The sequence below is a fragment of the Siphateles boraxobius genome, unplaced genomic scaffold (genome assembly GCF_051911475.1).
Source record: "Siphateles boraxobius isolate OS27281-9 unplaced genomic scaffold, OSU_SipBor_1 11, whole genome shotgun sequence".
Lineage (NCBI taxonomy): Eukaryota > Metazoa > Chordata > Actinopteri > Cypriniformes > Leuciscidae > Siphateles > Siphateles boraxobius.
In genome coordinates this window covers 17,870,817-17,888,065 of record NW_027508711.1, presented here as the reverse complement: position 1 = coordinate 17,888,065, position 17,249 = coordinate 17,870,817, and the positions used below count along the sequence as shown (strand labels likewise).

Here is a 17,249-nt window from a genome sequence, read left to right as displayed (position 1 = left end):
AGGGCTCTCTGTCTGGCTACCATAAAAATGTCTTTTAGCAAAGCCTTAGGCAGGTTCTTCCTGGTAAAATGGCAGTGAGTTTGTAATTTAGATGAGTTGTGCTCATTATGTTAAATGTAACGGCTCAACTTCAACTTCCACAATTAGCTCCTTTCCCATTAGCTTACTCATATTGTGCTTATTTATTATATAAATATTACCATCTAATTGCCATTAATCCAATGGATTCCAAACACTTTTATTATAATTTTAGCTGTCTTGAGTGGTCAAAGAATAATCTCTTACAGTTTACAAGTGCAATTCATATAAAATACATTGTATTATCATGTTATTTACAAGTGATTTGCAATGCTATTATTTGACAGTCCCATTAGTGTTTGGATTAGAGCAGAAAACCTGTGCAATGCAATAAAATAATGACTTTACTGTTTCCTTTAAGTACCCAGATAATAAATAATATTTAACACGCTATTCTCTCTGCCCTTTAATTTAATATAAATGGACTTCTTGATATGGGAATGAGAGGCTGGAGGCTACATTTTGATTAGCACCCAATGTATCTTAATTTATATTTTAATTTAAAAAGGCTAGTTTGAGAAAAGGAAGTTTACAAGCCATGCCAGTCATTTACCCCCCAAACATTCTAAATCAATCTCATCACAAGCGTCTGGAGTCCGTCACACTTCACACAGTGAGGTTACAACAATATTACTATATATGGTAATACATTTAGGGTAGTGTCTAAAACCAGAAAAAAAAGTGATGTTTTAATTTATTTTTTAATGAAATAAATAAATAGATATTTTTTTCTAGTTAACCATAAATGCTCAGCACAGAAAATGGAATGCTAATCACAAGGTCCGGATCTTATACATTATATCTGTGAGGATTTACCTGTCTTTTAACATCAAGTCACATTTTTGACTATAAAACATTAAACTAAATTTTAGGTAAACTTAGGTTAAGGCTGTTCACCACAGGCAGATAAGGTATAATATATAGGAAATTAGCGGGGGGAAAGAATGGAAAATAAATTATGCAAGAGGCAGATCATTTATTACTTTTTCCATAATTATCAGTTGTAATTAACATTGGTATCAGTTATTTGAATATAAATGTATGGCATTAATATAAATTTGTAGCTATTACTCTATACCCCTTACACTGAAGTCTGTCTAGTATTGTTTAAAATAAATATAGCTCAATAGCAGCAAGTTATGATGCTTATATTGGTTTCCAAATTCCTTTCAAATCCTTGCAAAATGATTAAGTTAAACTAAACTTTAAATAGAATTCAAGATAAATGAAAAATATAAAGAATATCTAAGCTGCTTGGTAGTGATGTGTCTAAAACATGATGTTTATTAATAACTGTTTTCATTATTAACCATTACATACACCAATATGTTTCCACTGAATTATCATCAGCTCATTGTGTGCTGAATTATATCAGCTCATTGGTCTCATTATGTCTAACAGTCCTTCCGGAACATATTATCAAAGCCATACATTTCTCATATTTGCTCAGTATCGTTATTGATGGAATGAATACAGTAGCAAAAATGTCTTCTGCAAAAAAGATTGCACAACCCTAAACTATGTCCGTGTTGTTCGGTGTGTGATTGCTTTCAGAATATATCCCTAATATCGTATTTCTTTTCCTGTCAAATGTTTTTTTCCAAACATTCAGTATTTAACCTTTGACCTCAAGAGTAAGCCATCATCCACTCCCATTTGGAATATCATGTTTAAATCAATATGTTTCAGGCAGCAGTTTCAAAGCCTTTATGTCATGCTAATGAGTTTCCACCCACATCCCTTTTATGTCGTGACCATATGTGGAGAGGTCTTTACAGCCACTGATTGTGGCTTAGCTGAGGTACGCAAATGGAACGTAGAGAATCCGAAAAGGGAAAACACGTTTGGCTCCATGGTCTCCTGTGCTTCTCAGAGTGTTGAAATGGAAACCCGCTCACATGTCCGCCAAGGCAGTGGCTATTCTTAGAAAGTGCACAGTTGGGATCACATGCATTATTTATGAGGTGGATACACATTCATCTTTCAACCTCTGGGCCACCTCAACTCAATCGCTGTGCCACTGACATACCAAGGTCAAAAATTCAGTTGTAACAAACGCACAATTACACACACATTTGTTTAGCTCAGCAGGGGAGAACGAAACCAAAGAGACAAGTAGCTGTGTGTCTTTCGAAAACACTTGCGTCTCTCTGGAAGTCTACAAAAATGCAGGTGTCTACAAGTAAACAATTAGCATTCAAGCAGATGAAGTGGTCGCTCGGGTTATCGACCGACATTGACAAGAAAGTCAGAGGCAGTAGTATTGTGGAGTGTACTAGCAATAGTAGTTGTAGTAGTTAACACGTACATTATTGTAGCTTGCGCTTAAGGTTTGAAAACGGCTGAAACCCGCCGCCGTCCCTCAAAGACGGTATTTGCGCAGGAGGTCGGTCTGCCACATGTGTTTGTGCTCGGGAAAATGCTCAGGAATCTTGATCTTGCGGAAGTCCTTGATGCATTTGTCCAGCTCTTCTTCCACAGTCAACTTTTCTTTTGCTGGCCGTTTCTTGCAGGTGCTGGTGTCCCGGGAACTTGCGGTGAGCGTGCGGAGAAGGTCGCTCTTGCGGCGCTGTTCGGACTGCTGCTGCTGCAGGAGATGCTGAACAGGGCCTTTCTTTGGAGGCCTGTCCAATGTTTGCACGTGTGTCTGCCGATTGACCGGCCCACGGATGACGGTACCTTGCGGGGAGCTGGCCTCGGAGTGGCTCTCCGAGCTGGAGGTGGAGAGCTCGTTGAATGAGGTTCCACTCTCACCTTCGCCTTCACCTTTGTGACCCTTGCAGCAGCAGTCGCAAGGTGGAGATGACCAGCGAGATGGGCCACCTGGAAAAGAGAAGAGAAGAGTTCAAACAAGGCCTGAATGTATTTGTTTTCAGGGTGACATAGACCATGGGTGGGTTTACATGCACATTCTTAAGCTGATTACGCTTAATGGCCTGGTTTCACAGACAGGGCTTAGATTAGGCCAGGTGTAGGCCTTAGTTCATTTAAGACATTTAAGTTGCTTTTTAAAATATGCCTTAGAAAAAAAAAACATTACTGGAGTGTACTTGAGACAAAACAATGGCACTGACATATTTTAAGATATATCAGTGCAAGTTGCTTTCAGTTAAAACAGCTCAGACTTGGATTTTAGTCTAAGACTAGACTACCTTGTCTGTGAAACCAAGGGAATATGCTGACAATGCATGGAGTCAATGCATTAGCCTGTTTTCCTTAATCAGAGTAAGGTCATAAACGACTTGAGCATAAACCGATCGTCACAACTAGATTTTTGCCCATCACTCTGATTTTGCTCAGCGTGTAAACACCTTAACATGCATTGTAATCTACTTACTGAACTGTGTATGTCTGGCTATGTCAAGTCAAATCAAGTCAAGTCAACTTTATGTACTGTATATAGTGTTTTACACAAGATTGTTTCAAAGCCGCTTCACAGTACAGACAGTGATGGGCTTTATTTAAGAAACATTCAATTAAAAAGACAAAATGCTATTTTATATTTTGTATTTTAAAAAAAACAAATGCATTTTGTATTTGAATACATACAGGTTTAGTATTTTTGAATTTTCAAAATACATAAAATACTTTGTGCCAGTCACCCTCTTTATCAGGTTGCTGATTTCCTATATCTACTAGATCAGGCCTTTCAATGCCAGCTTTCATGAACATGAGCTGCAGCTGCTGTACGACTCCATATAGCGCTGGGTGAGCGAATTTTTTGCTTTAATAAGGAATAAGACAAGGTGAGGATGTCTACTTGTTGATTAAGGTTTAAATGGAACACAATTCAGATTTGCCTTCAGTTAACATGCAAAGAGCAATGGCAAGGAGAAAAATAGAGTTAGCCAGTCGGTCTTGATAGTTAATGGGTTGTTGGTTTTATCATCTAGCTAGAGAAGCATTATTGCTTGCAAGGACTAGGATATAAAATGTTAATTGATTTAACTTCTATGGAAGTGTGGAAATGTGTCCTTGCAGCTTTTAGTGGGCAGGAGTTATTGACATGTTAGAGCGTTAAAAGGAACATGGATGAATGAGTAAAAAAGAGCTGGATGTGCCTGATGTAAAAGTAAAAGAGTCATTAGAAGAGTTTTACTTGTCGTCAGTAGGGGGATTGAGCCAAAAATGAAAATAAATACTGGATCTAATCGCAAGCAGTTTCTTTAATGAAAACAAACTCAACTAAACACTTCTTGGATACTCGGGACACAAAAATTTGTCGAACAGAACAGCTGCTTATTAAAGATGAGATCAGACAACGAACAGAACAAACACAGGGCTATATATATACAAAAGCAGACTAATGAACAGAAATGAGAAACAGTTGTAGCAACAATATATATATATATATTTTATTTTCTTTTACTATGAAAAATACTCATATTGTGATGTAAGATTTTGGTAATATTGCCCATCCCTACTCATTGCTAGATAGCAGGAAAAGTTCACAGAGTTTTAGATTTATTTAGTAATGTTTGCCACAAGCAATAGGCTAATAGTGATACTTCACTCAATGGACAATTTCACATGTACTGTATATTGTGTATTTTAAAAATACAAACAAATACTGCATTTGTATGTAAATACATTTTCCCACACAATGCTCCTGAGGATTCAGCTACAAAAATCGTGTCACCACCAGTGCAGAGCTGCTCAATACTGGCAGCATGTGCTTGTGGATATATCTGCATGCACAGTGAGGCCAAGAAAGGCCGCAAAGAAGCCCCTTCTCTCCAAGACAAACAACAAGGACAGACTGAAATTCTGCAGGAACTACAAGGTACAGCTGATGAAGCCCCCTTATGTCTTTTTTGGACGTTTGTCAAATTGATTGTCCGGAGAAGAAAAGGTGAACGCTGCCTTGAGTCCTGTATCGGACCAACAGTGAAGCATACTGAGACTGTCCATGTGTGGGGTTGCTTTTCATCCAAGAGAATGGGCTCCCTAACAATTCTGCCCAAAACACTGCCATGAATAAAGAAGGGTATTAAAACGTCCTGCAAGAGCGACTTCTCCCAATGATCCAGTATCAATTTGGTGATGATCCGTGCATTTTCCATCATGATGGAGCAGTATGTAACAAGGCCAGAGTGATAATCAAGAGGCTCGGAGATCATTACATTGAAATTTTGGATCCGTGGCCAGACAACTCTCCGGATCTTAATCCCATTAAGAGCCTGTGGTCAATCCTCAAAAAGCAAGTGGACAAGCAGAAGTCCATAAACTGTGATCAACTCCGAGCACTAACAAGGCAAGAATGGATCACCATCAGTCAGGATTTGGCCTAGAAGCTGATATCCAGCACGCCAGAGCGAATTGCAGAGGTTAAGAAGAAGAAGGTTCAACACTGGAAATATTGACTTGTTTTGGCCAATAAAAGCCTTTAAAACTTGTGAAATGCTTATTGTTTTCCAGTATACCATAGAAACATGTAGAAAATATTGAAGCAGCAGACTTTGCAAAACAAAATTTATGTCACTGCCAATACTTTTGTCCACGGCTGTATTAAACAGGAAAATGATGCAAACTTAATCAAATATGAGTCACATTTAAATTCTGCTGTAAAGCAGCTCTAAAAAAGTGACATTTTTCAGCTCAAGTCAGTTGAGAGTTTGTTCATTTCAGATCGATAACTGCATAAAATTCATCAATGAATGAGTTCAATTCAGCTATAAGCAGCTCTACATAAGACAATAGTGTCGTTATTCAGCTCTAGTCAGTGCAATGTTGATTCAGTTCAGTTCAATAACAGTGTCGATGTTGCAAAATTTGTCAATTTTGAAAAAAGTCATATTCAGCTATGTGACAGAAAAGTGTTCTTACTGCAGATGTAAGTGCATTCAGCCAGAGTGTTTCAGATAGGGGAAGAGAAAATACACACACTTAGACTCTATCTCGATTCAAGAAATAAAACAAACGTGTTTTCAGCTTGTGTAGCCTAACTACAAATGATACAGTCAAAATACTGCATCCATAACGGCATGAGAGCAGAGTTTCCTGCTGACATTTTGGTATAGTATGGAGTTTATAATGCTTTAATTAATATAACAACCCACATGACAAATGAAATACAGTACAGTACAGTATCAAACTTACGGTTTGATGACCCCACAGGGAATAACCTGATTTTCATTAGTCTTGTAAACTTGTTTTACTTGTGTTGCCAGGTTATTGGTTTGCATGTTAGCTGGGACTACATGTTAATTAAAATAAGCAGATTTTTGAGAGGTATCAATGCTCAATGTTTAGTACTGCTTACTGTATGCTGTGCCGTATATGTTGTACAACTGTTCACTGTTTTTGAGAAATAGTGTAAGGTAGCATTCTGTAAGCAATAATAAATGTTGGCAGAAGTGAGCCACAGTTTTGAGCGCAGCAACAATACGATGGTGTTGCAGTCGATGAGCCTGCCCGTCTGATCAATGCAAGGACACAGCATACAATTAAATACCAAATTACCAAATTCATTTCCATTTTTTTTATATTTTCTTCAGTTTTATTTCAAATAAATTTCTCTTCGAGCTGATGTGAGATGGGAATAGGGCGAAGAATGGGTTTGGAAAAAGGCCAATTCCAAAATTGGCTAAATCCACCATCCTTTCTCTCCAAGCCACTGCTCCTGTTTCTAACAGTATATGCTATCGTCACATTAACTCATAGTATTGGGCACGAGAACAATTCAGTTATTCTGGAAATAGTGTTACAGTATGTCTGAAAACCCATGTGGTGAAAGCATTGATAATCTTAGCATTAGTACAATAAGGCTTAATCCACAAAAGCATACTATGTCGACTACAAAGCATTACAACCAGGAGTGCGAGACAGACAACATTCAGTATTCACCTAACAGAGTGAAGCCAATTATACAGGCTGTGTTTTCTAAGGCCTGTCACTGATGAACTATGTCTGTTATTCTCCACCACACTGATCTGTGCTATTTCACAACACTGATCCATGTCAGATTTTTAATTATGCAACCTCAATCCATTTGCATTTAATTATGCAAATGAAAGTTGGGGTGTCAAAAATGATTCACAGAGAGAGTGGCGGCACTTGATCAAACCCATTATCTGCCTATATGAGTGTTTATGCTCAAAGTCAGGGCCATATAGTTATAATTAACTATAATATAAAAGGTAATTGTGCAATTGTACCCACATTTAGCAATCTAGATTTGGCAAGCATAAATCCTCAGTGTAAAAATTATCATTTTCCAATGCGAAACACAATAGTATGGCACAAATATATCCTACAGTATACACTTAAAAGTTTTTAATATTTTTTTTTCTTTCATGTTTTGGAAATAAGTCTCTTATGCTCATTAAGGCTGCATCTATTTGATTAACAGCAGAAACAGTCATATAGTGAAATATTACTATTTAAAGTAACCGCTTTCTATTAGAATTTATTTTAAAATGTAATGTTTTCCTGTGATATCCATTTTTTTGTTACAAAATATTTTCTATCACAGTTTCCACTCACAAAAAAACCCTGTTTTCAACATTTGTAATAATAAGAACCATTATTAATAATTGAAAAACAAATCAGCATATTAGAATGATTTCTGAAGGATCATTGGACACTGAAGACTGGAGTAATGGTGCTAAAAAATTAAGCCTTGCCATCACATGTTAGAATATATTAAAATAGAAAACATTTGTTGTTAATTGTAATAAATAATAGTTCACAATATTACTGTTTTGACTGTACGTTTGATCAAATAAATACAGCCTTGGTGAGCATACAGGAATGAGACTTATTTTAAAAACATTTGTAAAAATCGTAATTATTCCAAACATTTGACCAGTGCCTATAAACTTACAAAGTTTACATAGGCTGTGTGTTAAATAAATGAAATGTCTTTAGACTAAGATTATAACTGTTTATGTAATCATTAGATGTTGTTAACAGCCCAACACATCTATTTAAGCATCACAAAATGTCAGCTCTAAATATATTCAGAATTTTTATTTAGTCTATTAAGGATTAACAGTTCACAAGGTGCATAATCCTGCAAAGCCGCAAATCACAGAAAGATGTTGCTGCTGTGAAACTATTTGTTATCGCTATTGATCCCACACCAGCAATAGAGACCTTGTATTGCCAAACACTGCAATAAAACTATTGTGCTGAGTTGCAAAAACAGACATCAAGCCTCTAGGGATCCTCCTCAAGCAAATGTAATTAGGTATAAATCGGATTTTAAGATTAAAACACTGACTCCCTTTTGCAATAACATCAGAGGGAGACAATATGCCAATAAATATCCATAGTCATCAAAACATGACCTATCTTTATTGGGACAGTAAGAGGCCCAACAAAAAATGACAGGAAGTTGTGTTTCTCATTATGTGGCAGAGAAACATTTGGAATTCATTTGTGTCACTCAGTATAAAAAGAGACCTTTGATCGATGAGTCAAGGCCTTGATAATTGGTGTTTTGAAAAATGGCCCAGTAAAACAGCTAAATCAGCCGGTGGCCAATTTTCTTGTCTAAACGGAATTAACAGGATGCGGCAAAGCAGTGTTGACAAATGCCAAGCATTTAAAAGGCTCAGTGAATAATATAGTCGGCCATGGGTAAGTTGGATAAGTGCATTAATGTACTGAATACATTTTTGTCCCTTCTTTAAAGTCGTTGCATGCGTTGAGTGTGTGTGTGTGTGTGTGTGTGCGGGCGGGTGTGTGAGTGTGTGTGCGTGTGTGTTGCTTAAGAATTCTTGTAATATATTTCGACAATGTTTATAGTGCTTTCACGGTGTGTGTGTGTGTGTGTGTGTTTATTTATTTTTTATTTAAGCCTAACAGATAGTCACTTTGAACTTTTGTTCTATATAAAAAGAAAGTGTTTGCTGATTCTTCTAAAATTCTCCTTTTGAGTTCCATGTAAGAAAGAAAGTCATACAGCTTTGGAATGATATGGGCATGAGTAAATGATTATTCCAAATTTTGGGTGATGTATTACTTTAAGACGACATACACTGCATCATCTATGTGGGTTTACTGTAGGCTTTCCCATTAGTGATTTTGTCCTGTTTCCATCTCAGAAGTGCATACTAAGAAATGTTAGTAACGAGAATCCTTGATAGCTGGACTTGTTTAAAAATGCTCTTACGTGATAATTACATTCTTTTGGAGAGCTCTTCTCCCTAAAAGCTGTGCACTTACTCTCTAGTGCTCATGGAGGGGGTGTGGGGTGTGGGGGGCTTGTCCCTGTCAGACTCTTTAATATGAAATATGAGCTTCTTATGCAGCCACTGTGAGGGGAAAAAAAATCCTGCACACCTCTGTACACTGGAGAAAGACATATGGATTATCATGTTGACTTCAAATGTCTATAGAGAGAAGAATTATATTTCGAATTTTTCCCCAAAATACGATGGAGTAAGCATTACTGAGCACTATAAACACGTTATGCCCGTTTCATTAATCCTGGAAGCCGGAGAACTCTCTCATGCAGAACTGATGCAATGCTATCAGACCTGAAAACGCCCTCGTCACCTCAAAACAAATAATCAGCACTTCAGTAGCCTACTCCTCTGCTTTACATCGAGTTTGGAATCTGTGTTTGTGCTGTGTTGTGCTGAGCACCTTGGATTTACCTAAGAGGAAATAGAATAATTATTTTTTCACAATTTGAAGATGAGAAAGATTTTTAAGGTAAGACATCCACTCGTTGTCACGGAACGTGCAAGGCAAAAAAGGTGTGAGGACTCAAATGCAGGAGAATGGTAATTTATTACAAAAATAAACGAACACAAAGCAAAAAACCCAAGAGGGGGAAAAACACAATGAATAAAAATGAAACAACTGAACCTTAACATGAAGCGGATCACAGGGAACGGGGGATCACAGGGAACGGGAGACATTAGACAACGATCCGACAAAGACTGCAAACAAGAGGAGACTTAAGAAGGGAACAAATCAAGAGGGGATAGGTGGAAGAACTCAAACAATAATCAGGTAACGAGGGAGAGGGATCAGACAACGACAAGAGCACATGGCCCAAAATAACAAAGCACCCATGTGCAACACAGGCATGTGACATTACCCCCTCCCTATGGAGCGGCTACCAGACACTCCATAAGACCAGGGCGGGACAGGAAGGAAACACCAGGATGGGACTGGAGGGACAGACCAGGGCGGGACGGGAGGGACAGACCAGGGCGGTACGGGAGGGACAGACCAGGGCGGTACGGGAGGGACAGACCAGGGCGGGGCGGGACGGGAGGGACAGACCAGAGGGGAGCATATATTCCATCAGTCGACCAGAGCAAAGTAGACCGTTCATCGGGAATCCCAGGCGAAGCGGACAGTTTGTCGAGTGGCCCGGGCGAAGCTGAAGACACCTCGGGTGGCCAGGGCGGCGAAGACCCCTCGGGCGGCCAGGGCGGCGAAGACCCCTCAGGCGGCCAGGGCGGAGACGACCCCTCAGGCGGCCAGGGCGGCGAAGACCCCTCGGGCGGCCAGGGCGGAGACGACCCCTCGGGCGGCCAAAACCCCTCGGGTGGCCAGGGCGGCGAAGACCCCTCGGGCGGCCAGGGCGGCGACGGCCCCTTGGGCGGCCAGGCCGGTGAAGACCCCTCGGGCGGCCAGGGCGTTGAAGACCCATCGAGTGGCCAGGGCGAAGCAGACGACCCATCGGGCGGCCAGGGCGAAACACACGACCCATCGGGCGGCCAGGGCGAAGCAGATGACCCATCGGGTGGCCAGGGCGGAGCAGACGACCCATCGGGCGGCCAGGGCGGAACAGACGACCCATCGGGCGGCCAGGGCGAAGCAGACGACCCATCGGGCGGCCAGGGTCAAGCAGACGACCCATCGGGCGGCCAGGCAAAGCAGACGACCCATCGGCCAGGCCAGGGCGGTGAAGACCCTTCGGGCGGCCATGGCGGAGCAGACCCCTCGGGCGGCCATGGAGGTGACGACCAGGGCGAAGACGACCACTCGGGCGACCAGGGCAAAGACAACCACTCGGGCGACCAGGGCGGAGACGTCCCCTCGGGCGGCCACGGCACAGGAACAGACACCGGCTCAGGAACAGACACCGGCTCAGCAACAGACACCAAAACTGTAACAGCCACAAGAACAGACACAGAAACAAACACTGGTTCAGGAACAGGCGCTGGCTCCGGCACAGCAGACACTGGCTCCGGCTCTAGAACAGCAGACACTGGTTCCGGCTCTGGAACAGGCACTGGCTCTGGTTTCGGCTCTGGAACAGGCACTGGCTCTGGCTATGGAACAGAAGACACTGGCTACGGCTTTGGAACAGCAGACACGGGCTCCGTCTCAGGAACAGCAGACACGGGCTCTGGCTCAGGAACAGCAGACACAGGCTCTGGCTCAGGAACAGCAGACACTGGCATGTCCAGGATCCGAGCCAGACGCTCCAGATAGTCCAGCATTGCCTTGGCCGCCAGACGAATGGGCATCTCTTGATCTGTCTCAGACTGGGCAGACGGGACGTGAACAGTCTCTGGCTGGGTAGACGTGACTTGACCATTCTCTGACTGGGCAGACGGAACATGAACAATCTCTGACTGGGCAGATGTGACATGAACAGTCTCTGACTGGGCAGATGGGACGTGAACAATCTCTGACTGGGCAGACGGAACGTGAACAGTCTCTGACTGGGCAGACGGAACATGAACAGTCTCTGACTGGGCAGACGGAACGTGAACAGTCTCTGACGTGGCCCCTCTTCTCCGCTGAGTCCTCATTCGTCGGATCGTTATGTCACGGAACGTGCAAGGCAAAAAAGGTGTGAGGACTCAAATTCAGGAGAATGGTAATTTATTACAAAAATAAACAAACACAAAGCAAAAAACCCACGAGGGGGAAAAACACAAAGAATAAAAATGAAACAACAACTGAACCTTAACATGAAGTGGATCACGGGGAACGGGGGATCACGGGGAACATTAGACAATGATCCGACAAAGACTGCAAACAAGAGGAGACTTAAGAAGGGAACAAATCAAGAGGGGAAAGGTGGAAGAACTCAAACAATAATCAGGTAACGATGGGGAGGGATCAGACAACGACAAGAGCACATGGTTGGTTGTGCCTTATAGGCATATGTGTAGCCTACAGTACACGTATATGCCTACAATGCACAACCAACCTGGTGTTCATTTTATATATATATATATAATGTATGTGTGTGTGTGTGTGTGTGTGTGTGTGTGTGTGTATGTGTGTGTGTGTGTGTGTGTGTATTTTGTACATTTTAAACCGCAATTTTAACCAGAAAAATCTCAAATGTATACCCAAAATCTCGCAGCCTATAGTTTATCTTGATATCTGCATGTTCACAGTTGTTTCTTTTTTTTTACAGGGACTAGATGCCACTGGATGAGTCCTGCTGACTTCAACATTCACATGAGTCTGTACATGAACATGGTAAAATCAAAAATCAAAAACCTTGGAAATGACAGGTATGTAGGCTACTATGTTTCAGGAATGGCACAAAGTTATGTGACTGTTCAAGTCTCTGTCTTTAGGTCAATGTGTTCAATAATGTGCTTTTTTGTCCTTTATTGTGTATCTTTGGATTATGTTGTGTTGTAAATAAATCCAAACATTCAAAAATCCATTCTTTTTTAAATCTCCTCATTCTTTGTGCAAGGCTCCTCATGATGATAGGGCCTGATAGCACCTAATAGGGCCATTTGAGGAGGGTGTTTGTCTTTCTCAGGTGTGAAAATGCATTCATATTAATGAGAGATCACGCCACTTCGCATAAAGCTTTCTTACACAAAACACGTCATACAAATTTTAAATGACTTTATTGTATTATCTGAATGAGTAGTCAGGATGATTTTCACATAGTTTTGGAGCAAATACTCTCTATGTGATACAATTTGCAAAAGTCTTGTGAAGAAATAATAAGTATGGGTTTTATGACCTTATTTCAGTTGCAATTTATTTTTGTTTTTTCACAAACCACGCATAAACGTCACTATCTCAAAACTACAAAGTTTTACATACATGCTGCTGACATATTATTGTAGCAGAGTTTGTGCTGAATACAGTGTAATAAGACTTTAGCCATAAAAATGTCACAAGTAACAGAAATAAGCACAAATGTCAGAGCATGTCAGAACACCTCCAGGACCCAGAAAACACCTTAGGGTTAAGAGCCGAATGTAAAATGTTGCACTACAAATAACTGTCACTGGGAATACTTAAATCCCTGAATAAGTATGAAATGAATGTGTTGTAGTTCACACCAGATTTAAGGTTACCAAACATGGTTATTAATGGATTTGGATGGATCTTTTTTATTTCATCCAAAGGGCCCTAAAGAATCTTTATGGTGGTTGTTATTTATCTATAGGGATTAGTCTCAAGATGGATGCAGGGAAGAAACTGCCTGTGGACCGATGAGAAGTTCTGTCCTTCGTGTGTTTGAGGTGTCTGTCAGTTGTTCTAGCATCCGTGGTGACTGATGGTGTTGGACATTTGTTTGTGCTAGTCCAGCAAGAACCAATCAAAATGTACCAAACCTTTCTCCAGTGTTGCAGTCAGAGGAGGGCCCGGATACAAATATGGGCCCCGGAATGTGCTGTTCACCATAAATATTACAGTTAAGGGTTTACTTTATTTTTTTTCTAGTATCGCATGGAGAAGTACAATGATATATTACCCTATCGATATTTTGTCCCACCCCTACTGAAAACATCTGTTTTGAGACAGCTTAGAAAGGTTTTGAAGCTTCTCCTTCAACAATTTACAGTATGTCATGTAAACCTGTACTGCCTGTTATTATTCCCACCATTATTCACAAAAAAAATCTGAAATTAAACTGATATAAAACAAATAATAGAGTTAGTTTATTGACCTTGGAACCCCTAAAATATGTAAAAGTAAAATATAAACTAATTGAACTGAAACTAGAGAACGTCTCAGGTTCCCTGAGAAGGGAAAGAGGCGTCAGCTGACGCAATGGGGACGCGTCCCGCACAACCCGGTGTCTGAGGCAAGTGTACATTTTGGCCGATGCAGTGATGATGTCACAGGGTGATCCACAGCATATAAAAAGGGCACCTGAAAACACGTCATCAGCTTCAAATGTCTCAAGGAAGATGTGCAGGCACGCCGAAGCATGGCAGTACGACGCGGCGTCTCCTTCCCTTCTCAGGTAAACACTCAGGGAAGATGTTGCCTCTAGAAACAATTTTCTACACCCCAGCTCTCTCCTCAGAGGGGGAGGGAGGAAAACTTTATACTCCTCTTAAAGCAGAATTATTGTAGCCTACCTCCTCAGAGGGGGAGGAAGATTATTTCCCTTTAAAACAAGCCTTTGTTGTACCCTCCACTGAAAATAACATACTGCACCCCACACCCTTCTCAGAGGGGGAGGGAGGAGATTTTTTAAACAGGAAATCGTTTTTTTTTCTCTCTCTTTTAATATACTATAGTCTTTTTTTTGTTTATGGTTGTTCTTTAACAAATAAAGCACATGCTATTAGCACAAGTTCATTTGAGGGCTGGAATCATAAGTGACACAAGAAAAGCTCCAAATAAATCAGATAATTCATGCTTCAATCTACAGAGTGTCCACAAGCCATTGAAAGATGAGCCTCAACATTTTTACAACAGCTGACAGGGGCACCACCCCGTCACAGCTTCACACCCTCTGTGTGTCGACCATCAAGACCCAATCAATCTGCTGTTCCAACACACACCGGTCCGATCTGCCCACCCGGCCGCCCAGCCATCCATCCATCTTCACTCGCACTCTGGCCGTATCAATACATCAGACAGCTGGTGGAGGTGTCTGAGCCATTGGACCCCGATTGATAATTGTCATATACTTTGGCAACATGCTGAAAATGGCAAGGTAAGATAAACGTCGACACTGCCATGCGAGCAAATAATCCCTCTCTTTGTCGTTTAATTTGTTTTCTACTGTCGCATCACTGATGCACAATTTTTTAATGACTTAGGCAATACATTTAAGAAGCTATTAGCAATAAATTTGTTAGGTGACTTATGACTTGAGGCATAACGTCTGGTCCACACTGCAGCTTATTTTTGTCAGAGAACTGCAAAATTTGACAGGAGGATACAAATATTATTTTCCTCAAATCTCATTTTCACAAAGGCTGTATTTATTTGATCCAAAAATACAGTACAGTAATATTATTAAATGTTATTACAATTTAAAATAAGTTTTTTTTCTATTTTAATATATTAGAATAGTTAATTTATTACTGTGATGGAAAAACGTCTCGGTTACGGATGTAACCCTAGTTCCCTGAGTAGGGAACGGAGACGTTCCGCCGGACGAATGGGGGTTTCGCTTAGAACACCTATCGACTTTGAGTATTACAAAATGAGCCAATGGCAAAGAAATGCCATGGGTCTGAGGAATTTGCATAGCGTATCTCCGCCTTACCTCGTGGGTATAAAAGGAGGACGGCGGCAATATGCAGATATGTTTCTTCGCTGAGGAGCCGAGACTGAACTCAGGCGATCCCCGCGGTACAGCGGAAGTGGCAAGTAGACGGAAAATCTCCGTTCCCTACTCAGGGAACGAGGGTTACATCCGTAACCGAGACGTTCCCTTTCGTTGTCACTCCGAGTTCCGTCGGATGACGACGAAAGGGGATACCAGTCTAATCACGCCACCTTCACAGCTGTCTTCCAGTGCCCTGCGTAAATCTGAGATCCCTGTCGTAAGACTAGCAAGGACTCCTATTTAACACAGGAATACCAAGGTACACTGGGGAGCAAATCCCATAGTTTAGAGGAAATATGCAAAATATTGCCAGCCCAAAATGGGGGGGACTTAGAGAATACACATATGACCCGAAGGATGCATATGGAGAACACTGGGGTGTCCAGCCGCAGGTGGAATATTTCAACCCCAGGGGTGGCAAGGTGGCTTGCCAAGGGAAAGACACATGCTCAAAGAGGCTTACAGTGGAAATACAACTATTCAACACGTAGACGTGTCTCGTGGACGACGCTCTAGCGGAAGTGATGGTAGCCACCACTGCAGGTGGTAGGGTAATCAAACCTGCCTGGTCCCGCCCAGGAGCCACACGTGGAGGCTCCAAAGATCGGGACGAGGGTGCCACAGGGTGCCCCGTCCCTGAGAAAGAAGGTCCTTCCTCAGAGGAATGGGCCAAGGAGGTGCTGTCGCAAGGACTATGAGTTCGGAGAACCAGGTCCGGGTGGGCCAGTAGGGCGCAACCAGAAGGACCTGCTCCTCTACCTCCTTGACTTTGCGCAAAACCTGCGCAAGAAGGCTCACTGGGGGAACGCATATTTGCGGCCCCGCAGCCAGCTGTGCGCCAGTGCATCCGTGCCGAGCGAGCCCTCGGTCAGGGAATAATACAGGTCGCAATGGGTCGAGTCGTGAGAGGCAAACAGATCTATATGTGCGTCCGCGAACAGGTCCCAAATCAGCTGAACCGACTGGGGATGGAGTCGCCATTCTCCAGAGAGGGGCTGAAGCCGTGAGAGCTCGTTGGGCTGCACAGTTCAGGACTCCGGGAATGAAAATGGCTCGAAGCGACCTCAGATGCTTCTGACTCCATAAGAGGAGGTGGCGGGCGAGTTGCGACATACGGTGCGAGCGTAGACCAGCTTGACGGTTGATGTACGCTACTGTGGCGGTATTGTCAGATCAGACTAGTACGTGTTGACCCCTGAGCAACGCCCAGAAGCGGTGCAGGGCAAGGCGTACTGCCAGCAACTTGAGGCAATAGACATGCCATACTGCTCAACACTACATGCGAGATTCACTGAGCTTCAGGAGCAACCTTGCTCAACACCTAAGTGTGAAGAAATTCACTGAACTTCAGGAGCATTTCTGCTCAACACCTGGGTGTGATAAATCTCACTGAATTTTTCAGGAGCATTTCTGCTCAACATGAGAGTGTGACAGCATGTCCATTGCGCATGGCGCTCAGCCAGTGTAGGCATCTGTTGAGACAACAACATGCCGGGAAGCTCGTTCCAGGGGCACTCGGACCCGTAGAAAACTGAGGTTCGACCATGGGGTGAGTACTGACGGCAGGTCGGAGTAACTGGTACTCGGAGGGTGCCGTGTTGCCATGCCCACCTCAGGACTCGGTCGCAAAGCCAAAGCTGAAGCGGTCTCATATGAAGCAATCTGAGCGGCGTACCGCGGCTGCAGATGCCATATGCCC

At 42.2% G+C, this 17,249-nt stretch overlaps 2 protein-coding genes across 2 annotated transcripts in view; both read right to left on the bottom strand.

Moving 5' to 3' along the window:
* LOC143703835 (rho GTPase-activating protein 26-like) overlaps positions 1–17,249 on the bottom strand; it is a 494,068-nt gene that overhangs the window by 35,666 nt on the left and 441,153 nt on the right. The window lies entirely within an intron of this gene.
* kctd16b (potassium channel tetramerization domain containing 16b) overlaps positions 1,343–17,249 on the bottom strand; it is a 125,063-nt gene continuing 109,156 nt past the window's right edge. Inside the window, exon 2 of the mRNA XM_077197395.1 lies at positions 1,343–2,901. Within this exon, the coding sequence (XP_077053510.1) occupies positions 2,441–2,901 (461 nt within the window). The 3' untranslated portion in view covers positions 1,343–2,440. The remainder of the gene's footprint in view (positions 2,902–17,249) is intronic.